The following is a 25147-nucleotide window of genomic DNA, read 5'->3' on the forward strand; positions in this document are numbered from 1 at the left end:
GTTTCCGCCGGGAACAGTCAGCCTCGGCAGCCTCTCAGCTGGTGCCGAGTACAGACCCTCCGCCTTCGGATCACTCCCTGTCAACTTTGGGGTGAATGGAAAGATCTAGGAGCCTGGAGGACTGGCTCGTCCTCCCGCAGTTCACGCAGCAACGACTGTTGTCTCCTCCGAGCGCCCCGTCTCTGAGGTTCCGGAAGTGAGGTCACGGTGAGATGAGCGTCTGGCCTGTTTGTGTGAACCGGAGCGGGGGGCCTGGGGCCTGGCGCCGTGGGCAGAGACTACAAGCCGAGACCTGTGTCCGGGTGTTTGCCCCCCCCCGCATTAGCACCAGGGAGGAGTAACCAACCACAGGGGTCAGTGAGGACCACCAGCCCCTCACACACACACACACGCCACACCATCATCTGAGGGCACTGTGAGGGCCCACACACACACAAACCTGCCCGCAGTGAGCGGCTGCTGAGGAATACACTCTTCCTCTGGCCCAGAGTGAGGAATCCCCCCTCTCCCAGAGAGAGGCACCGATGAAGACGCCCTCTCCCTTTCTGGGGGTTATTGATCGTAGTCCTTTCTGAGATTGTTTGTTTATTTTTTAAAACTGTAATCAAGTGTCAGTAGAGCTTCAGCGGGCGGTATGTGAAGTAGTCTCATCTTGTGCCCTTGAAATTTTTGAAGTGCCCGATATGTTGGAATTCTGATGTCCTAGGCATGGGACCTAAACAATGTGAACCCAGATTATAACTGTCAGTGTAAATGAGAAATTGTTAATATGGGATCCTCCTTTCAATCTAGTTGAAGGTTGTACCATCAGTCTTGAAAGACCTCCTCTCTCTGTTTCCTTCCCTCGATCTTTTCAACCTCCTCTTTCCCTTTCAAACCCTTGAAATGTCAATTTTTGAAAATTAGCAAGTTGGTTATCTTTCCAATTATAATTTTTGTTTGGTTCAATATCCATTTTTTCTATTACACCTCTGAAATTCTTTTGACAATTTGTTCTGTGCTATACGTGACATGCGCCAGGTTGTAAGTGCTGTGCTACCTAGACAAAACATTCAAGAAGGTTGGAGTTTATTTTTCTGTAATTTATATATCCGAGTATGTTAAATGAATTATAGCTGTGTACCTCTTCCTGGAGTGAGATGTTCACAGATGACAGCTATCATATCCTTGCAAAGATGAACAGTGTGGACGAGTGTGCTGAACAAAGAAGTTTGTATCATAGTGACCATTATTATTTCTTACTAAGGTTTTGATTTTCTTTTGTATTAAAGGGCCTAATATTCTGTTGTGCTCTCATGGCAATGGAACCAGAAGCAGAGTCACCGGAGATCCCATTTGCTGCCAACATAGATGAAGAATCTACAGGAAAAGGCCCAGTGACTAGTTTGGACAGTTCATGCCCCTCAACGTTCAATGGCATTATCCAAGAAAACAGGGTGCATTCAACTCCAGAGGTAAAAGGACCTGAGGCTGCTCAGTGGCCAGAGTATTTGAACTCTGAGCATTCCTGCTTTTCAGCAGAGCTCAAGCTTGCTTTGCAAAGTGATCGGCATCTGGTGCGAAGTTATACTTACACCAGTGAGGACTCTTCGAGTGCTGGTGATTCATCTCCATCTTCCAGTACTAACCTCGCTGAATCTGATGAGTTGTCATCAGAGAAGAATGAAGGGAGGATGACCCTGTGGGCAGGAAGCTACAGGTATGAACTTACAGATGATAAAACAGAACAGGGCAGTGAACTGTCTCCTCTGGGGGCAGGTTCAGGGAGTAGAACAACCAGAGAACTGGATGCATCAGGGTCAGAGCTTAGCTCAGAAAAAATATTGCCCGGTCTAACGATTGTATCCAGTTTTTCATGACAGTCCATTACACAGGGCCCTTTGGAATGTAAAACAGGAAAATCCTGATAGAGAAAAGTGACTTGTCCTGAGAGAGTGCATGCACCCGCTAAGATGGTTATCGGTCAGATATGTTTTACAAGAGTATGTGGACACTTACTGACATTGCTGCGAGGATTGTTGATTGTCTTTTGTCTTTTTCTATTTCCTTGTGTAATGAGTGTTACTGGACAGGTCAACATTTACTGGAAAAGCACAGCAGGTCTTGCAGCATCCAAGGAGCAAGAAAACTGACGGTTCGGGCAAAAGCCCTTCATCAGGAATGAGCTCATGCTGCCTGACCTGCTGTGCTTTTCCAGCATCACTCTAATCTTGACTTTGATCTCCAGTATCTGCCGTCCTCAGCTTGTCCTAGGTCAACATTTACTGCTAATCCCTAAAAAAACTTTTGAGAAGTTGATAATGAACTGTTTTTTGAATCACTGCAGTCCTTGAGGTGTAGATATGCTCACAATGCTGATAGGGAGGAAGTTCCATTGTTTTGACTCCTAACCACAAAAGCACGATGATAATAGTTCTAATTCAGTGTTTTGTGTTGCTGGAGGGGGAGCTTCCAGGTGGTGATTTTGCTATACATCTGCCCTTTTCCTTCCAGGTCTCACTTCTTTAAAAGATGGCCCGCAGTCAGAGACCCAGTTAATACTCATAGGAACTGTTTGAATCTCATGGTGACAGATGGTGGAATTTCAATATTAAATATTTGGAATTAAAAGTGTATTTTTGACAATGAAACCATTGTCAATTGTCATAAAAAGTCATTGTACGTTAATGTTTCCTAGGGATTGAAATTTGTTTGTTGAGGACTTTACCTGGCTACATATAACTCCAGACCCTCTTTGATTTTTAAATACCATTTCTGAAAAGGCCTAGCAAGTCTTCCAGTTGTATCAAATCTAGTCTCAATAATGAAATGAATTTAGATGGCCCGTCCCACACTGGATATAAGTGGCAAACCCGAGCCATCTTGACCTGTCATCACACCTGGTTAGCACTGCTGCCTCACAGCGCCAGAGATCCGGGTTCAATTCCCGCCTCAGGCGACTAACTGCGTGGAGTTTGCACGTTCTCCCCGTGTCTGCGTGGGTTTCCTCCGGGTGCTCCGGTTTCCTCCCACAGTCCAAAGATGTGTAGGTCAGGTGAATTGGCCATGCTAAATTGCCCGTAGTGTTAGGTAAGGGATAAATGTAGGGGTATGGGTGGGTTTCGTTTCGGCGGGGCGGTGTGGACTTGTTGGGCCGAAGGGCCTGTTTCCACATTGTAAGTAATCTAATCTAATCTAATCTAATCTAATCTAATGCAAAAATTGGGAAGCTGTCTTACAGACAAGTCAAGCAACATCCTAACCTTTACACAGAATCACACCATACAAGCCATGCCCCATACATCACCATCCTTGGGTAGGACATGCCCAGTAGATATGCTGGCATAGTGCTATACAGTTAGGAGGGAGTTGCTCTAGGAGACCTCCATATTGACTCAGTCTCATGGTGTCGGGCCAAATGTGCTGATTACCACATACTTATCCTCTTGGTTGAAATATCAGTACTCTTCCATGTTGAACGCCAATTGGAAAGAGGACTGAAGTTGACAAGAGTGCAGTATATAGTCTGGTGGGGACTTCAATTACTTTAATGTCTGTTTCTAAAAGTGATTCAGAAGCATCAATAATGACTGAGCTGGTAGAGTCCTAAAGAACAATGCTGCTAGATTTGGGGATCTATTAATGAAGGAACCAACATGAGAGGCTAATGTTCTTGACCTCATCCTCATCTATCTGCCTGCCAAAGATATATCTGTCCATGACTGTACTGGTAGACATGTCCACCAAACAGTCCTTCCACTGAGGATTGAGGATAACCTCCATCCTGCTAAATAGGACAGATTTTGCCAACCCAAAAGTTGACATCACTGAGGGACTGTACAATAGAATTATATTCACTTATAATTTGTAACCTCATGATGCGAGGTGTTGCATTTTGGTACACAAACAAGGATAGGGCTTATACAATCATTAGTAAGGTTTGGGTAGTGTTGTAGAACAGAGAGACCAAGGCATTCAGGTGCATAGTTATTTGAAGTTTATATCACATATAGATGGGGTGGTTAAAAAGGAGTTTGGCGCACTTATGTTCATTATCAAAGAGTGTAGTGCTAGAAAAGGAGCAGGAGAATCGACGTTTTGGGAATAGGCCCTTCATCAGGAATGTGCTGGTCACCCAGTTATATGAAGGATATGATGAAGCTGGAGAGGATTCAGAAGAGACTTATGTTGCCAGGTCTGGAAAGTTTGAGTTGTAAAGAAAGGCTGGGACTTTTTTCACTGGAGGGTAGGAGGTTGAGGGGCAACCTTTTGGAAGTTTATAAAATATTGAGGGGTATAAATAGAATTAATAGTAGTTTTCTTCCCCCTAGGAGGAGGAATTTCAAGATTGGGGTCACATTTTTAAGGTGAAAAGGGAGAGACTTTAAAAAGGCATGAGGGGCAAATCTTTTACGTAGAAGATGGTTTGTGTGTGGAATTAATGTCCAGAGGAAATGTTGGATGTGGGTACAATTACAAAGTTTAAAAGGCATTTTGATAAGTATGTGAATAGGGAAGGTTTAGAGGGATATGGGCCAGGAGTAGGCAGGTGGGACTAGTTTGGTGTGGGATTGTGGTTGGCATGGACTGGTTGGATTGAATGGTCTGTTTCCGTGCTGTAGGACTCTATGACTATTTTACCATTACCATCAAGCCAGTAGGTCAATCCTGGTTCAATAGAGACTGCAGGATGGCATGCTAGGAGCAGCACCAGGCAAACTTGAAAGAGGTGTAGCCTGATGCAGAAATCACATAAGAGCACTTGCGTGCCAAACAGCATAAGTGATAGAGCTAAGTGATTTCAGAACAAGCCGATTAGATTGAAGTTCTGCAGTTCAGCCACATCTGGTTATAAATGATTACAATTAAATATTGCAGTGTAAAAGTCGACTACACAAATATCCCCATCCTTCATGATGGGGAGCCCAGAACCTCAGTGGAAAACACAGAAAATTGAAGCATGTGGAAGCCTTCATTCTTTCAGTCAGTGAATCAAACTGTGTTCATTCATTCATTGAATCTAAATGCTTTCATTCATTCAATGAAACAAATGTCACTCATTCGTTGAGATGTATCAAACTGTATTCTTTCAGTCAGCCAAAAATGCCATCCAGATTATCTATCTTGGCTGCTCCTGAAGTTTCCATCTTCACATGTCTAGTTTTCATCCAGTTTGGTTCAATCCATGCGACATCAAATAGAAGGCAATAGATATTTTAAAGGGCATAGGAGCTGGCAATATTCCAGCAATAGTACAGTAGACTTGAGTTCCAGAAATAACCATACACTGAACCAACCTGTTCTAGTCCCGATGCACCTTGGCTCTTCCTTGGAAAATTACCTGAGTATATCCTGTCACATCCAGCTGAGGTGAGTGCGACTCTTTTTTTCAATTCACTGATGGAAAATAGGCATTGATGGATGGGCAGCAGTTGACCCTCTGCAGTTGCCTTTGAGAAGTGCTGTTGTGGAGGTACTTGCGTTGAACAAAGTTTAAAAATCACACAACACCGGGTTACAGTCCAACAGGTTTATTTGGAAGTACAAGCTTTCGGAACACTGCTCCTTCGTCAGGTAGCTTAGCAGAGTAGGATTATAGAACGCAGAATTTACAGCAAAAGGTGTAAATATACTGATGCAATATAGTCAACAAATCTAGATTGCTGTTAAGTCTTCAACGTGACTTGAAAGAAGTTCTGGGCTTTACGTGTGAATGAATGGAAACCTGCAGCTCATTCTAAAAGATGAAAGACTTAATAGCAATCTAGGTTTGTTCAATATCTTGCATCAATGATCTTTTGCTATAAATTTTGTGTCCTATGATTCTACTCCATTAGCTACCTGATGAAGGAGTAGCGCTCTGAAAGCTTGTACCTGTACTTTCAAATAAACCTGTTGGACTATAATCTGGTGTTGTGTGGCCTTTGAGAAGATGGTGAGCTGCCATCGTAAACTGCTGCAGTCCATGTGCTGTAAATTGGCGCAAATGCTGTGAGGGAAGGAATTCCAGGATTTTGATCCAATGACACTGAAGGAACAACAATATATTTCCAAGTCAGAGTGGTAAGAGGCTTGGAGGGGACCTTTCAGGTGGTGGTGTTCCAATACTGCATAGTCCTTCTAGATGGAAGTGATTGTGGGTGTAGAAGGATCTTTGGCAAATTTTTGCTGTGCATCTTGTAGACATTACATGCTACTACTAAACTCTGGAGGGAATGGATCTGCCAGTCAAGGAGATTGCTTTGTCCAGGGGTGATATCAAGCTCCCTGAGTGATGTTGGAGCTACATCCATCCAGACAAGCGGGGAGTATTCCTTTACATTAGGCTTGTGCCTTGTAGGGCAGGCTTTGAGGATTCGGAAGGGAAAAGTTCTGACCTACTCTTGTAACCACTGTCTTTATATGAGGAAATCCAGTTTAGTTTCTGGCCAGTGGTAATCCCTAGTATGTTGATAGTAAGGAAATTTAGCGATGGTAGTGTCATTGAATGTCATGATGATCTCTTATTAATGATGCTCATTGCCTGGCATTTATGTGGCCTGAATTTGACTGGCCACTTGTTAGCTTAAGCCTGGATAATTGCTGTCCACCTCTTACTGCATTTGAATGTGGACTATTTCAGTATCTGAGGAGTTATGAATGGTGCTGAATGTTGTTAAGTCATTGAACATCTGAGCTCCAGCTTCACATTACCCAGGACAAAGCAGCACATTTGAATGATACCATGTCTGCCCCCTGAACATTCCTTCCTGTGTGCAGAAAAAAATCACCTTTTTATGGACCGGTGAGGGTGAGGTCAGAACTAAATGTATCACTATCATATATGCTTAATACTGAAAAAAATATAACCAAGCATTTACTGTCATGTCTACTGCACGTCAGAGCTCAATCTCAGGTTGAAGTTCAGTCATTTGCTGTTCATGCCACTAATATTGACTACAATATTTTCCCCATACTGTAACTAATGTATGCAGCCTTAAAATGGAGGTTCTGTACTGATTTGCAAAAAGTTTATTAGCTAAACATTTCTTTGACAGATTTAAAGCTGTTCTTTTTCTTGTAGCATACCTTTCTTCTCTCTTCTCTCTCCACGTGTGCCAAATCTTCAGTTTTTCCCTCTCCTTGATCCTGAGTCTGAGAAAGAAGTTTGCCTCTTAAAAGCCAGAACTTTGCAAAGCACTCTAGGTTTGGTCTTGCCAATGCCTCCACAACTTTAACAAGTGTTCCCTGTTTTTGTACTCTAGCTCCCTTTCAAGAAGTACCAATATTCTATTTGCTTTCCTAATCACTTGCCAGACCTACATACTGAAGCTTTTAGCATTCAGTTAAGTCAAGCCTCTTTGCAGCATTCTGCAGTCTCTCTTCAGTTAAATATTAGTCAGTGTGTCTATTCTCCCCACTGAATTTGTATCATCAATAGTCACAGGTGAGGTGCCAGAAGACCGGAGGTTAGCTAACGTGGTTCCACTATTTAAGAAAGGTGGTAAGGAAAAGCCAGGAACCTATAGACCGGTGAGCCTGACAACAATGGTGGGCACGTTGTTGGAGGGAATCCTGAGGGACAAGATTTGCATGTATTTGGAAAGGTATGACTGATTAGGGATAGTAAACATGACTTTGTGCTTGGGAAATCATACCTCACTAACTTGACTGAGTTTTTTGAAGAAGTAACATAGAGGATTAATGAGTGGTGGATGTGATCTATACAGGCATTCGACAAGATTCCTAAAGGTAGACTGGTTGGCAAAGTTAGATCACATGGAGTACAGGGAGAACTAGCCATTTAAATAGAGAACTGACTTGAAGATAGAAGACAGAAGGTGGTGAAAGGTAAGTTTTCAGACTGGAGTCCTGTGACCAGTGGTGTGCTATAAGGATTGGTGCTGGGTCCACTACGTTGTGTCTTTTAACCTAAGTGATTGGGATGTGAACATAGGAGGTATAGCGAGTCATGAAAATGAACTTTCCAGCTCAGCGAGCAAACTTGCATCCATAGGGGGTATAGTTAGTAAGTTTGCGGAAAACACCAAAATTGAAGTTGTAGAGAACAGCAAAGAAGGTTACCTCAGAGTACAATGGGATCTTGATCAGGTGGGCCAATGGGCTGAGGAGTGGCAGATGGAGTTTAACTTCGATAAATGCGAGATGCTGCATTTTGGAAAAGCAAACCGGAGCAGGACTTATACACTTAATGGTAAGGTTCGAGGGAGTGTTGCTGAACAAAGAGACCTTGGAGTGCAGGTTCACAACTCCTTCAAAGTGGAGTCGCAGATAGATAGGATAGTGAAGAAGGTGTTTGGTATGCTTGCCTTTATTGGTCAGCGTATTGCGTATTGGAGTTGGGTGGTCATGTTGCATCTCTATAGGTCATTGGTAAGGCCAGTTTTGGAATAGTGTGTGCAATTCTGGTTTCCCTGCTATAGGAAGGATGTTGTGAAACTTGAAAGGATTCATAAAAGATTTACAGGCATGTTGCCAGGGTTGGAGGGTTTGAGCTTTAGGGAGAGGCTGAATAGGCTGGAGTTGTTTTCCCTGGAGCATCAGAGGCTGAGGAGTGACCTTCTAGAAATTTATAAAATCATGAGAGGCATGGATAGGATAATTTACGAGGGCTTTTCCCTGGGGTGAGGGAGTCCAGAACTAGGGGGCATAGGTTTAGGGTGAGAGGGGAAAGATTTAAAAGGGACCCAAGGGGCAACCTTTTCAGGCAGGGGGTGGTGCATGTATGGCATGGACTGCCAGATGAAGTGGTGGAGGCTGGTACAATTGCAGCATTTAAAAGGCCATCTGGTAGTGTTTATGAATAGGAAGGGTTGAGAGGGATATGGGCTAAGTGCTGGCAAATGGGAGTACATTAGCTTGGGATACCTGGTCAGCATAGGCGATTTGGACTGAAGGGTCTGTTTCCATGCTGTACATCTCTATGACTCTAAGTGGTCACTGTCATATTTTCCCACATATCAAGTGCCGATGTTTTCATTTAATCTATCTGCAGCCCTTCACATACTCGAATCTTCCTCATGATTTGTATCTCTACCTATTTCTCTATCTTAAGTTTACCTGCAATAGATTTGGTCCCTTCATCCAAGTTGTTAATAATTGAATAAATAATTGAGACCTCAGCACTCATCCCTAAGGAACTCCACCGCTCTCAATTTGTCAACTTGAAAATGACCCATTTACTTTGGCTGTCTGCTTATTGTTAGTTTATGTCCTGCATTTAGCAGCTTCAGCTAGGAAACCTGCTGTCATTCGTCATGACAGTAATCTATCTAGCATCAGTCTGTCACATCCACTGTACTTCAACTGTAACTACGCTGTGACATCCATCATTCAACTGTGTTTATGTCAACCCCTATTTTGATGTCATCCACTTTGTGCTAGGAGTGATGTCTTCAGCTTTTCAGCTCCAGTTAAATGGCTGAAATTTCCTTTTCTGCATTTCAACTTTTACACTTCTTTTAGCTCTTTTCAATTTCAAACGCTCCTTCATTGGTCTTATGGTCCATACATGGGACATTTTTAGGATCCGCATTGTAAAGACCTCAGTTTTCTTCAACAGATTGTTACTTATTCTCCAGGTTTCTAAGGCATTCAGCAAAGTGGATAGAATATAACATCTTTTGTGTTCCTTCCAATTCCAAACTTGAGTTTTCTTGTTGGTAACACAACTTGTATCTTCTCAAAATACTATCTCCATCCTCCTGCCATCACTCTATCGTCTTCTGTTATCATTTGTCCTAAGTAGATAAACCTGTCTACATATTTCATTGTGATGCCGTTCACTCCAATTTCACTATTGTTTCTTTCTAACTACCATTAGTTTTGTTTTGAAATTGTGTTCATACTGAATCCATATTCCAAACTTTGTGAAGTTTTACTTGAACAGAGGTTCTGCAAGTAGCACTGTCCGTATACTGCAATTTTATTTTTTTTGCCTCTCATGTTTACCGTTGTAAATACTTCTGAGTTTAACTGTACACACAACACATATGCAATAATTGTGGTAACAGTGCACAGTTGTCATTCCTCTCTTCACTTGGGACCTGTTGGTTAGTCAATCGTTCAACTTCAGAGCCATGAGCTCTTACCTAGTGATGTTTTACAGGGCATCTTATGAAATGCTTTGTAATAGAGAGCCTCTACTGATTCCCCATTATCCACGCTAATTGTTACATTCTCAAAGAACTTAACATATTTGTTAATTTGCATTTCCCTTTGTAAAATCATGTTGGCAGCACTTGCTTGCATTTTGATTTTTCAGATATTCTGCTCTTTCAGTGGAAATATGATATTTTGTGGATCAATATACAGAAAATTAGCTTAAAGTACCGGTGTCTTACTGGTCCTAAAAAAAGACAAGTCCTCATTTTGTTTAATGAATGAGCACCTATTTCAGCATTTTAAACATTGGATTGAATTATCAAAGAAACAATCCTGCATTTACAAAACTGCAATAATCAGTTCAGGTCATCTAATTATACGTCAATATTGAATCAATTATCCTCTTGTTGCAGTGATTGTTTGGTTTGCGGCATTTATTTTCGACGATCATTTCCCTATAATAACCTTACTGCTCACATGACCATTTAAATTTCATCCCATAGAGTATCTTTCTCTCTAATGATCAATCAAGAGCACAGATTCTTGCAAAATGTGCTGCTGGATGGAATAACCAAAATCTCTACTTGCAATAGTAAATGTTTTTAATTAAATTCAGGTGACATGTAAATCCGATCCTGTGGGAAGTGTCATGCAATACCTTTAAAAGCAGCAAGGCCATTTTAATTATTATTTAATTGTCCAAGATGTTAGCTGTAAAATGGCCAGGCTATAATGTGGTTTCACTTCCTTGAGCCCAACATCTGTAATCATGGATTTCTATCATTTGTCCTTAATGATTCCAGCACTTCCCAATTATATACGTTAGATTAACTTGTGCATAGGTTTCTGCTTTCTAACCTCCTTTCTTGATTAGTCTTCGACTTTACTGGGAGCTTTCCAGAATCAAGGGAATTTTGGAAAATATGACTGACCTATCCCCATCTCCACAACTACTTTCATATGGCATTGGTACCAGTACTGGGGGGGGCGATAAGCTTCCTTTGAACTGCACTGGGATCAGTGTCCTGTCAAATTGAGTAACTTCAGCTCGAGAGAAGACTTTGCCAACCAGTGGAGGGATCCAAGTGTGGGAAATGGGCTAGATCAGTTTAGGATACCTGGTTAGCATGGGCTAGTTGGACCGAAGGGTCTGTTTCTGTGCTATACATCTGACTCTAAATGAAAGGACAAGGCAGTATTGAAGGTTAATGATACAGATAATGATAATCAGATTAACACTGGAAGGGACAGAGTGGGCAAACGTAAGAGTGTGCCAACAACTAGCCAGAGAAGGAAACATGGTAGGCATATTTTCTTTACAAATGCTGTGTGCATCTGGTTAACAAAATTGATTAATTGATGGCATGAATAAAAGTGAATGGGTATGATGTGGTCATTACTAGATTGTTTGGTGACTAATTCAGTGAAATGTTATGACGCAGGGTAAACAGTTCTGTTCATTTGAACCAGGCACGCAAAAAAGCTCACCTCACCTTGTAATCTGTTAAAGTATGAGTGACCAAGAACTACAAAAATCCTTCTATGTAAAGAAAAAATATAACTCCAAGAAACACAAGAACATTAAATACCAACTATCTACACGGTAATCCTCCTTGGTCTGATCATGTTATCTATCTTCCACTCTACAATAAGATTCCGATTCGATAAAACCCCCTGATTAGATTTACAAATAGAATCAAATTTCAAATCCAGCCAGTTGTCGCTGTTCCCATGGTATCTTCATATGTACTTTCCTTTGTCTTTTTTTCGGTCTTCTGCTTCATAAATTTCATGTGGAAAGGTACCTTTCAGAAACAGGCTGTGCAGGCCGTATCTTCATTGGTATTCTTTGACACTCTGGCTAACTGTTCAAAATACCCGATTTTATATACCCCAAAACATTAAGCTGTTGCATTGGTTTGATGTCATCAAAACATTAAAATTCAAATTCGATTGGATTTTGGTATCTTGAGACATAATTTAAAGTGATTGGCCAAATTTGAATTTGTTGTGTACCATGGCAACACAGCTCCACCTATTTGTTTCACAACCAAATGTTACATTTTTGCATTTTTCAGCACATGTGCCTCTGTAGGTCCGTGCCAGCTTCCACTGTCTTAAAGGTACAGTATACCTACACCTTCATAACAGTAATGACCAACACAAGGTAATTAAGGAGACTAGGTGGAAAGGAAAGAGATTGGGTGGACAGTATCTGAACCACATTGAGAAATAATCTTGGCTCAGGAGTTCAAGAAATAGAATTGCTTTGGGTGGAATTTAGAAACAGCAAGGCAAATAAATTACTGCCACGAATAGCTTACAGGTCAAAAACAAGTAATCACACTATGAGAAATAGTGCCCATTCAGTACTGTAACAATTGTGGGTGATTTTAATCTTCATGTGAATAGGACAAATTAAATTGGGAAAGATAGTCTTGAAACTTATAGAAAATATTGGGATCTGTTTTTTAAATAAAATTTTGTTGAACCAAAAGGTGACTAGGTAATTAGATGAGCTAACGTGTAATAAGACTGCATTAATGATCTCTTACCAAAGAGTGCTGTAGGCAACGGTGATCGAATATAATCAGATTTTACTTTCAGTTTGCTGGTGAGAAACTTGGGTTTGAAACTGGTATCTGACATTTAATTGTCTTTATTTAGTTTATGAAGAGGACGTTGGCTGAAATGAACTGGCAAAATAGGTAGAAAAGTAAGATGGTAGAGGAGTCATGGCAGGCATTTTAAGGAGATATTTCATGATAGTTAACAGCTATCTGAAAAGAAAGAACACTGCAAGGATGAACTGTCGATGACTAAGGATTATTATGGAAGGTGTGAAATTGAAATAAATTATATTCAATATTGCAAAAGTTAATGGAATGTCAGAATGTTGGGAAAGTATTGGGAGAAAACTAGAGAGCAAATCAGATAATAAGAGCTTCTACAAGGTAATAAAGAGAAAATCTGAGGGGAATATTAGTCTAAATGGTGAGTTTGAAGTTTGTGTAGATGACTGTGTATGATGATTTGACATTATGTCTCTAGGTCCTCAGATGACAACCCCTCAACGAGAGATGGAGAGGAGCAGCCTCAGTATGATAGGGCTGGACCTGCCTCATCCTCCCGGACCCGAGTGGCCAAGACCGTTCAATCCAGCTCCAATGTGAAATGGGTGAACTCGTCATCGCGAAAGGTGCCCAGAATAAAGAAATGTCAGCGGACTCAAAAACAGAAGGAGCAGATACAGCGGGTGCGCAGAGCAAGGGAGGCAGTAATTCGCAGGAAGTGTGCCCCTCAATGGATTGGCAGCTCCAGTGATGGGGATTCCAGCAGTAATTCTGAGCTCGATGAAGTCGTCGCCTGTGACAGTAGCCAGGCCAGCCATCGGAATCCTCTTGGTATATGACCTTAATTTGGGAATGGCAGAGGCAGGCAAGGGAGTTGTGGATCCTGTGGGACCAGGATTGGGCAGGCTATCATTTGCAAAGCACTGTTTTTCCCTCTGTTAAAGGCCAGTTCCATTTTATTTGAAAGGACCTCTCTATTTCAAAGATCCGATCAACTCTATGCAAAGAAATGTCCCAATTCACTATGGATCTTTGATCATATTAAATTCATGATTTGTCATCACTAAATCATGAACCAGGGAAAAAATTATTTATTGTTTTGTAAATTCGAGAGAATAAAGGGCCGGTTTATTCTTCTAAAACAACCCCTTGGGACAATTACTTAGATGAGAGGAGCAAAGACACGGAAACTTCATTTGGGGGTGACACAAAGGTAGGTAGGAAAGCAAGAGTCTGCAGACTGATGTAAATAGGTTGAGTGAGCAGGCAAACTGCTGACAGATGGAGTGTAATGTAGGGAAAATGTGAAGATGTGCACTTTGGCAGGCAGAATAAAGAACAATGTATTGCTTAAATGGAGAAATCTGAGGTGCAGCAGGATCTAGGTGTTCTGAATAAATTCTAAAAAGTTAGTATATAGGTGCAGAGTGTAATCAAGCCTCATGGGATACTATCCATTATTGCAAGAAGCACTGAATGTAAAAGTAAAGATATTATGCTTCTTTTATTCAGGACAATGGTAAGAACACATCTCAAGTACTGCGTGCATAGAGTCATAGAGTTGTACAGCATGGAAACAGACCCTTTGGTCAAACCCGTCCATGCTGACCAGATATCCCAACCCGATCTAGTCCCACCTGCCAGCACCTGGCCCATATCCCTCCAAACCCTTCCTATTCATACACCTATCCAAATGCCTCTTAAATGTTGCAATTGTACCAGCCTCCACCACATCCTCTGGCAGCTCATTCCATACACATACCACCCTCTGCATGAAAAATTGCCCCTTAGGTCTCTTTTATATCTTTCCCCTCTCACCCTAAACCTATGCCCTCTAGTTCTGGACTCCCCGATCCCAGGGAAAAGACTTTGTCTATTTATCCTATCTATGCCCCTCAATTTTGTAAACCTCTATAAGGTCACCCCTCAGTCTATGACGCTTCAGGGAAAACAGCCCCAGCCTGTTCGGCCTCTCCCTGTAGCTCAGATCCTCCAACCCTGGCAACATCCTTGTAAATCTTTTCTGAACGCCTTTCAAGTTTCACAACATCTTTCTGATAGAAAGGAGACCAGAATTGTACGCAATATTCCAACAGTGGCCTAACCAATGTCCTGTACAGCCGCAACATGACCTCCCAACTCCTGTACTCAATACTCTGACCAATAAAAGAAAGCATACCAAATACCTTCACTATCCTAACTACCTGTGACTGTCTTTTTAAGGAGCTATGAACCTGCACTCCAAGGTTCCTTTGTTCAGCAACATCCCTAGGATCTTACTATTAAGTGTATAAGTCCTGCTAAGATTTACTTTCCTAAAATGCAGCACCTTGCATTTATCTGAATTAAACTCCATCTGCCACTTCTCAACCCAGTGGTCCATCTAATTAGAGGCAGTTAAAATACCTGGAATGAATGGGTTGTCTCATGGGAAAAGGTTGGACAGACTGGGCTAGTTTCCACTGGAGTTCAGAAGAATGAGGGTGACTTGTTTGAATGGACTGGTCTCGACAAGGTCAATGTGGAAAGGGTGTTTCCTCTTGTGGGTCAGCCCAGAGCACGGGGGCGCTGTTTTAAAATTAAAAGGCACCCTTTTAGAACAGTGATGTGAATTTTTTGCTGAGTCTTCTGTGACTTAGGATTTCTGCTGCAGAAGGCAATGGTAGTGGAGCCATTGAATAATTTAAAACAGTGGATTCTTGATAGGTACGGGAATCAATGGTCATTGAACAATTCGAAATTGAAACAAAACACACTAGCCATGATGTTACTGAATGGTGGAGCAGACTTGAAGGATCAAATTGTCTGCTTCTATACCTAATTTGTATGCCCGAAATTCCCTCCTATCAGGAACCAGTATGGTGATCCTTTGTTATATTCTAGAAGCAGAAGTATTGGTGCGCACAGTGGCTCAGTGGTTAGCACTGCTGCCTCACAGTGCTAGAGACCCAAGTTTGATTCCACCCATAGATGATTGTGTGGAGTTTGCACATTCTCCCCCTGTCAGCGTGGGTTTACCCCACATGCTCCAGTTTCCTCCGACTGTCCAAAGATGTGTAGGGTAGGTGGATTGGCCGTGCTAAATTGCCCATAGTGCCTCGGGATGGGCACACTAGGGGGGTTAGCCATGAGAAATGGAGGGTTAAAGGGATAGGATGGGGGGGGTGGATCTGGGTGGGATGATGCTGCAGAGTTGGTGTGGACTCGATGGGCTGAATGTCCTGATTCCACACTGTAGGGATTCAGTGATGCAATTCAATGATATTCAATCGTGGTCAGCTTCCTGACTAGCACACTTCTGCTCTACCATTACCAGCAAGCCAGCCTATCAGCACTGGTTAAATAAAAAGTGCAGGAGTGTATTCTTATAAATACATGCCAAGCAGTGGAAACAGTTTGCTATAGTGGTAAATAATCACATGATAAACTGAACTGATATAAGTTCTGTAGTTCTGTCATAACTGTGGTAGATAATTGAACAATTAACAGAAGGAGGAGGCTTCACAAAAATCCCCATCCTCATCTATGGGGGAGTCCAATGCAGTGGAAAAGGCAAGGCTGAAGTATTTACATCGATCTTCAGCCAGAAGTGCTGAATGGCTGATCTATCTTGTTTCTCCTTAGCTACACCGCAGCACAGGTATCAGTCTTCAGCAAAGTCAGTTCACTTCATATGAGATCTGGCGATGGCTGAAAACACTGGATGCTGCAAAGGCTATGGGCCCTGACAGCATTTTGTCAATACTACTGAAAACAAGTGCATCAGAACTAGTCATACGCTGAACCAATTACAATGGTGGCATATACCCGGCAATGTGGAAAATTGCCCAGGTATGTTCTATGCACAAAAAAGTGTAAATCCAACCTGCCCATAGGTCTACTCTTACTGGTCAGCAAAATGATCGAAGGAGTCATTGACAGTGCTATTATGCTGAATATGCTAACTGATGATCAATACAGATTTTACCAGGGCCACTCAGCTCCTGGCGTCATAACTTTGGCCCAAAAGATCTGAACTGTAGGGTTGAGATGAGAATGACTATGCTTGACGCCAAGGCTGCATTTGTCTTGAGTATGGCATCACAGCTCTAGAACACCGAAGTCAGTGGGAATTGGAGGGAAAATGCTTCTTGGTTGTTGTTGCGTTGAACACCGAAAGAAAGTTGGTTGTTAAAGATCAGTCATCTTAAGCTCACCATATCTCTACAGAAGTTCTTAGGGTAGAATCCTAAGCAACTCAGCTTCCCTTCATCTTAAGGTCAAAATGGGGGTGTTCACTGATGATTGAACCATTCATGACTCCTCAGATACTGAAGCAGTCCATGTCCAAATGTGGCAAGACCTGGATAATATCTAGATTTGAATTGACAAGTGGGTAGTAACATTTGTACCATGCAAGTGACAGGTAATGTCCATCTTCAATAAGAGAATCTAACTACCTTGATGTTCAATAGTTTTACCATTCTGAGTCCATCATTATCAAAATTCTGGGGAGTTCTTTTGACCAGAAGCTGAACTGAATATGCTGTATATAAATGATTTGAATGTGAACGAAGGTATAGTTAGTAGGTTTGCAGTTGACACCAAAATTGGAGGTATAATGGACAGCAAAGAGTACAATAGGGACTTGATCAGCTGAGGAGTTTAATTTTGATAAATATGAGGTGCTGCATCTTGGAAAAGCAAATCAGAGCCAGGACATTGGTTAGGCCACTTTTGGGAATATTCCATGCAATTCTGGTCTCCTTCCTATTGGAAGGATGTTGTGAAACGTAAGGGTTCAGAAAAGATTTACAAGGATGTGGCCAGGTTTGCAGGATTTGAGCTCTAGGGAGAGGTTGAATAGGCTGGGGCTGTTTTCCCTGGAGTGTCGGAGGCTGAGGGTGTGACTTTATAGAGGTTTATAAAGTCATGTGGGACATGAATAGGACAAATAGACAAGGTTCTTTTCCTAGGGTGTGGGAGTCCAGAACTAGAGGGCATAAGTTTATGGTGAGAGGGAAAAAATTTCAAAGAGACTTCAGGGCAACTTTTTCATGCAGAGGGTGGTGCATTGAAAGGAATGAGATGCCAGAGGATGTGGTGGAGGCTGGTGCAATTACAACATCTTAAAAGGCACCTGGATGTGTGTATGAATAGGAAGGGTTTAGAGGGATATGGGCCAAATGATGGCAAATGGGACTAGATTAGGTTAGGTTAGGATATTTGGTCGGCATGGACAATTTGGACGGAAAGGTTTTGTTTATGTGCTGTACATCTCTATAACTCTATGACTCTATAAACACTGTGGCTATAAGAGCAGGTCAGATGCCAGCAATTCTGATGTGAATAAGACTTTCCATTTCCCCAGTGCCTGTGCACCGTCTACCAGGCAGTGGAAGAATGTGTTGGAATCATCCCTACTTGCCTCGATGGTGCATTCAAGAGCAATGTCTTTCCCCTGGTATGATGAAGATCTAAAACTAAATTTCACAAGTAGTTGGTTGTGGTAGCCATTGTAGATACGTTTAAGGCAACCCTTATTAAATGTAAGAGTCAGAATAGCACAGTCCAGACAGAGGCCATTCAGCTGATCAAGTCTGTACTGAATCTTTCAAAGAACATTGCAGATAGTCCCCTTGCCCCCTCAAGACTTTCCCCTCCAATGCTCTTGTAAAGGCTCAAACCAAAATTATTTATCACGATATCACCTGTACATTCCAGATCCTAACCATTCTGCTTTTAAATAAGTGTTTTCATCATGTTGCCTTTGGTTCTTTTGCCAATTAGCTTAAATCCCTGAACTCTGACTTTTTTTATCCTTAATCCACTCAGATGTTTGTCTTGGTTTACTCTAAGCCTTTCGTGATTTTGAATATCTGTGTCAATGTTCTTTGACCTCTCTGGTCTACAGAGAGTAAATCTAACATTTCCAGTCTCTCTGCAGAGCTGTAATTTTCATCCCTGGCACCATTCCAGTAAATCTCTTCTGTACTTTCTTGAAAGCATTCACATCTTTCGCAGAATTAAGCATCGTGGTCCAGCTGGAACAGTTTGTTTTATGGGAATAAAAGGATTTGTAGATAAGGTTGCAAAAAGCCAGTTGGAGGATGAGTACTGGAAAGAGTCTAATGAGCTCTATGTACTTTCAGCACTGGATGCAGAGATGTCCTGAGGATATTCACACACACTGATCATTATGGTGGTTGCTGTTATGGAGATCGGTGTAGAAATTTAAAATGACCATTTAAAATGGATAGGAAAGGTTTAAGAAGATGTGGGCCAAATGCAAGGAAATGGGGTTAGCGTGAATGGACATTTTGGTTGGCATGGACCAGTTTGGGCTGAAGGGTCAGTCTCCATGCTGTACGACCCTGACTGTATGTGGTCATGGCTCTTGAACTAAATGTAGCTCTGCCAAAACACAGGTCCTTGGAGATTATTCACAGAACTGTGATAAACTGCTGAGATTTTTTAAAACGTTGATAGGACACTTGGCAGGCCTACAGTCTGCTTCAGCCGAAACAAAAGTTGAAGTCTACATTAATCTGATTCAGGGACTAGACATCTAGCCAACAGAGCTGATTGGTTATAGTTAACCCATGCAAATCAACAAACTGTATGAAGTCTTTTTTTTTCCTCTCCGTAGACCCCATGGATGAAGATGATGTTTTGGTCATTGAGCCTCTGACCAGTTCCACTTTGCCAGTTAGTGAAGAAGTGAACATCACATCCAGCGATAGTGAGGTGGAGATCATCAACGTTGTAGATGATGAAAGGTAAGGCGGCAGCAAAGCCTGTCTTCCTTCCTGAATGTGATGTGGGCAATGCTTTCCATCAGCTACTTGAGGAAATGTAGTTTAATACAGGGTTCTGCTATGGCAATGACTGCTTTAACCTATGGTTATTTACAAGCTGTAGGCCTGTCATGCGGTGGAACTGTTGTGTGTTGAATTCAGTCCCACTGCTTGTTTTCATGTCAGCTTGTGCACCTCCATATTTGTAGGATTTGCAGTTGGAAATGTAAGATTCTCTTGTGTACTGTTGTTGTGATTCTGTTGCATCTGTGCAGGCCCTCGGTGTCGGGAACATGGATTGGCCACACTGTGAAGAAACCAGCAAGTTCCAGGCTCCAGGCTCCACCTGGACACCATACCACCTCTGCAGAGGTTGTAGACCTTACACTCGATGATAATGGTAAAAATTTGACATTTTAAAAATTTATTGATATTTGCAAGCAAATCTACCTTTGGTTTCCATTGAGTTGGTTCCAAAGTCTCTCTTTTTATTGTGCCCTCCTTATAGAGCGTGTTTTGAGCAATTAGTTTTTGAATTGTTAATTTCTTTGCTTTAAACAAAAAACAGGTTTTCATTTACATAGCACCTTTACAACAAAAATAGTGCACAACAGTTGTACCTTGCAGGTTGATGATAATGATGATCCTGATCAGATTATTGTTTGTTGCATATTGTGCAAACTAACAAGTGGGATTTTATTCTGGGATTGAAAAGTGCAAGTCTACCTGCAATAATCCTGGAAGAGTAAGGGTACCTCAAAAAAACTAAGCAGCAGGTGAAGATCTTTCACTCTGCTGTGTAGTAGCACCACAAGTGGTATTCCTTAGTGATAGAATGCTGCTTTCAGACTGAAAGGACCTTCTGTCTGCCTCACAAATGTACCATGTGCACCCTTCAGCACTGCCGCTGCTGCTTGTACATCTTCAGTGATATTTTCCTTTTAGTACAGTATTGAAAGGTGTCTGACTTTTTTTTTTAAAAAGTACTTTTAAATACCATTTTTGTTATTTGATTTTAAAATAGAGACATACAGGCATTGGTGATTTATTGTGAAAGATTTTTATTTTAGAAAACTAGTCCAGACAGTTTTACAGTTTAGTTTGATTTGATTTATTGTAGTCTCACATATTGTAGTTTGGACTACTAATGGAATTTTTTTTTCTGGGTTGGTTTACAACAGGTGGAATAAAAACAGCATGTTTTCAGTTTAGAGTAATCAGGACAGTTCGAAAGAGATCTGACTCTGATCAGAAGCAAGTTTAGTGAAGAAGATTTTTAAGAGAATTAAGGGAATATTTTACCTCATTAGAGCAGATTGGGTTGTGAAACTTCCAGACCACGAATGCTTGAGCCAAATTTGCAGGAGCTATTCCTATAGGGTGGGCTTCACTTGAACAGTGGCCTGGTGAATTCAGTAATGAAGTGTAGAGTGAGCTTTAAACCAGTTACAGGCAGGGAGGGTTCTGGAAGGGGAATATGGGCGGCACGGTGGCACAGTGGTTTGCACTGCTGCCTCACAGCGCCGGAGACCCAGGTTCAATTCCTGCCTCAGGTGACTGACTGTGTGGAGTTTGCACGTTCTCCCCGTGTCTGCGTAGGTTTCCTCTGGGTGCTCCGGTTTCCTCCCACAGTCCAAAGATGTGCAGGTCAGGTGAATTGGCCATGCTAAATTGTCCGTAGTGTTAGGTAAGGGGTAAATGTAGGGGTATGGGTGGGTTGCGCTTCGGCGGGTCGGTGTGGACTTGTTGGGCCGAAGGGCCTGTTTTCACACTGTAATGTAATGTAATCTAATCTAATATGTAGGCTTCCAGAGCAAAAGCATACAGAAGCATTGCAGGGCAACTGACAATGACAGTCCTGGAAATTTGGTGGTGGGCTCATGGTCCAGAATGTGACCTGAGAAAATGTCTGAGAATTGGCGCACACCCTCTGCAAGGTAATGGTTGGCATGCCAGATGATAATACCAGTCCTATCAGCAAAGTCAGAGTTAGACCAGAGAAAATCTTAGAAAGTTTAACACTTGCCCTTTCACCTCCTCCTTCCTCACTTTCCAAGGCCCCAGACTCGCCTGGGTCTAGCACCAATTTATTTGTACTCTGTTAATCTAATCTACTGAATTCATTACTCAAAATGTGGTCTCCTTTACTTTCATGAGACCAAACACATACTGGGTGACCACTTAGCAGAACACCTCAGCATTGTTCATACGTATGATCCTGACCTTCCAATTGCTTTCTATTTCAATAAACTATTTTACTCCCGTGCTAATATTTCCATTCTGGACCTGCAACTGTGTTTTATACATTCATACTGTGTAGGAAAGGCCCCTCAGCCAATCGAGTCTGCATTGACATAACTACCAGTAAAAGTCTGCTAATTCCAATTTCCAGTACTTGTCCCATTTCCTTGAATGTTATGATATTTGAAGTACTCATCCCAATATTTTTTTAAATGTTGTAACATTTCCGGCCTCCACTACCTTCCCAGGCAGTGCATTCCAGATTCCCACCTCCCGCTGAGTGAAAAAGCTTTTTCCCAAGTCCTCCCTGAATCTCCTGCCCCTTGCCTACAACTATGCCCCCCTCATCATTGACCCCTCAAACAAGGGGAACAGCTGCTCTCTATTCACCCTGCCCATACTCCTCAATCTTGTACATCGCAATCATTTCCCCTCCTCAGTATTCTCTAAAGCAAACAATCCAAACCTTTCTATTCTCTCCTTATAAGTCAATTGTCCCAAACCAGGCAACATCCTGGTGAACCTCCTCAATACCCCCTCTAGTGCTGTCACATCTTCCTGCAGTGAGGTAACCAGAATTGCACACAACACTCCAGTTGTGGCCTGACCAAAGCTCTACAACTCCAACATTACCTCTTTGCTTTTATGTCATGACTGATGAAAACAAGTGTTCCATATGCCTCCTTAACTATCCTATTCACTTTCCTTGCTGACTTTAGGGATCAGTAAATAACTAACTCCAGATCCCTCTATTTCTCTAAGGTATCCAGTGTCCTGCCATTCATTAAATACGACCTCATTGTTTCTTCTTCCAAAGTGCATCACCTTGCACTTATCAGGATTAGATAAAGTCTGCCCATCTGACTAATCCATCTATATCTCCCTGTAACCACCTTCACTATTATCCACTCTACCAGAAGAGTCGTCTCCAAATTTGCTTAATGTTCCCCCTACACTTTCGTCTATATATTTATGTATGTAATAAACAATAAGGGTTCCATTACTGATCCTTGTGGTACATCGCCGGACACCTGCTTTTGGTCACTCAAACAGCCTTCTGTCCTATTACTAAGCCAATTTCTGAACCAACTCTCCAAGTTTTCCTCAATTCCATGTACTTTAACCTTCTCAATCAGTCATGAGGGACATTGTCTAAAGTTTTGCATCAGCTGAACTTCCCTCATGCACGCACTTGATCACATCTTCAAGCAACTCTGACAAATTTGTTAGGTATGATCTACCTCAGACAAAGCAATGCTGACTATCCCTCATGTGAATATTAAGTTGGTACTTCAGAATTTTCTTCAATAGTTTCCTTGCACTGAATTGAAACTCACCGGTCTGTAATTTCCTGGTTCATGTCTACCACCCCTCTTAAAAAGTGGAGCCACATTAACTATCCTCCAGTCCTCTTGTACTTTTCCCACTGGCAAGACAGGAATTAAAAATTTGTTTCAGTAAAGCTCAGTGCGAGCTGAAAAAATGCACCTCATTTTCCACCGAGGCACTTTACAGCTTTAAGGTCTTGATATTGAGTTCAAAACCTTGAGAACCTAACTCTCTCCTTCATTTTTGATTATAGTACCCCCACCTGCTGTGTCTTGTTGGTTTTAACACCGCAGATTCACTTTCTCCTTTTCACGCTTATCATTTACAACTATTTTGCATCTCAGTCACTTCTTTACTGCCTTTAGCAGTCTCTTTGTATTTTGCTTTGGACAAATTCACCACCTGTTTCGTTCACGCCCCCCACTCCCCCTCTCATTGAATGGCAAAAAAAAATTAATTCCCAGTCCCTTTCACTTCCAAAGAAGCATCATATTCAACTCAGACTTTACCTTTTCCTATCTCCACAGTTGCAGCCAGATCTGCTGAGTTTCTACTGTATATTTTTATTTTTTTTTTATTTTTCATATTTCCAGCATCTGCGTTTCACTTTTCTTAGGGGACTGACTGCATGCTGATTGGAGTAGTCTATAACTCCTTCTCAGTATGTATTCTATTAAATGGAATATATCAGGTGACAATGAGGACAGTTAAATAAAGGCAGCACATTAATCATGGATGACTTTAATCTTTGTGTAAATTTAAAATCTCAAATTAGCAGAGATAGCTAAGGGGAGGAATTCTGAGTGTTTATGGAACAGTATTCTGAAACAATGTGTTATGGATCCAGCTCAGGATCAGGCTATTTTGGAATAAACAGAAATGGCTAGAGAAACTCAGCAGGTCTGCTCACACCTATGGAGAGAAAACAGTTAATGTTTTGGGTCCAGTGGCCCCCCTTCAAAACCAGTTTAAAACTGCTAGTGGGTAATACTGATATCAATCATTTAAAGATCTTCTAGAAAATAATGACCGTTTATTGGTAGAATTTAGCATTCAGAAAGTGAGAAACTTGAGATAGAAACAACTATGCTGAACCTAAATAAAGGTAATTACATAGGAATGAGGGCGACATTGGCTGGAGTGAATTGGGAAAGGAGTTTTAACAGAAAAGATAGTTGAGCAATAATAGCTGACATTTAATAACTTCATGAAAGGAAGATCATGCCTGACAATGTTATTTGAGTTCTTTTGAGGAGGTAATGAGCAGGCTAAAGAGGGAAAGAGAAACCAGTAGAAAGGGTAGGGGAACTGGAGATCGGCAATAAAAGCTGGCCAGTCAGCAAAGTCTATGTCCCATGAGAGAATAAAGAAAAAAATACATTCAAATTTTCAAAAATTTGACAAGGTATTAGACATATGTTTATTTATAAGATATGATCCCATGTTGAGGGTAATATGTTAGCATGGACAGACGACATATGAGCAAGGCATTTTCAGGATGACAGACCATGGAATGCCATAGGGTCAGTGCTGGAGCCACATTTATATACAATGTATGTTAATGATTTGATTGAGAGAAGAGATGGTACAAGTAATTCTTCAATATCACAATCACAATTGTTGTGTTCATGTGCAACCCTGCGTTGCGTCAAATTTGTGTTAATGAAACACGTTATGGCAGAACGACCTGTACTATGGTCATGACACATAAATAGGAGGGAATGCAAGTAGCAAATATAATACAAAGAGTCTGCAGAGGGATGTAGACAAGTGAAGTGAATGGGTTAAAAATTTGGCACTTGGTATATAATGTGGGAAAATGTGAGGTTATGCACTTTGGCAGGAAGGATAGAGGAGTTGAAGATTATTTAAATGGGAAAAGCTTGCAGCAAGCTACAGCTGAGTGAGATTGGGGGTCCTTGAGCGCACAGACTAGCATCCCCGGGTCATTGAGAAGGCAAATGGAATGTTTCCCTTTATTTTGAAGTTAAGTTTTGATAAAACTATACAGATCGCTAGTCAAACCACAGCTGGAATACTATGAAGTATTTATTCCCCTTCTCTAAGGACAGATATACTGGCATTGGAGGCAGTCAAGAGAAGGTCCGTTACTTTGATTTTGGGTATGGAGGGATTTTATTGTGA

At 41.6% G+C, this 25147-nt stretch overlaps 1 protein-coding gene across 4 annotated transcripts in view; it reads left to right on the forward strand.

Moving 5' to 3' along the window:
* The first annotated feature begins 22 nt into the window (after positions 1 to 22).
* The window catches only part of LOC140494498 (uncharacterized), a 90666-nt gene continuing 65541 nt past the window's right edge, over positions 23 to 25147 (forward strand). The window contains exons 1-5 of one of the 4 annotated variants that reach the window (XM_072593745.1): positions 23 to 207; positions 1272 to 1454; positions 13135 to 13487; positions 19285 to 19414; positions 19708 to 19832. In XM_072593745.1, coding sequence (XP_072449846.1) covers positions 1414 to 1454; positions 13135 to 13487; positions 19285 to 19414; positions 19708 to 19832 — 649 coding nt within the window. In that variant the 5' untranslated portion in view covers positions 23 to 207; positions 1272 to 1413. The other 3 variants (XM_072593743.1, XM_072593744.1, XM_072593746.1) reach the window with 3 other exon arrangements.

Source organism: Chiloscyllium punctatum, chromosome 24, assembly GCF_047496795.1.
Source record: "Chiloscyllium punctatum isolate Juve2018m chromosome 24, sChiPun1.3, whole genome shotgun sequence".
Taxonomy (NCBI): Eukaryota; Metazoa; Chordata; class Chondrichthyes; order Orectolobiformes; family Hemiscylliidae; genus Chiloscyllium; species Chiloscyllium punctatum.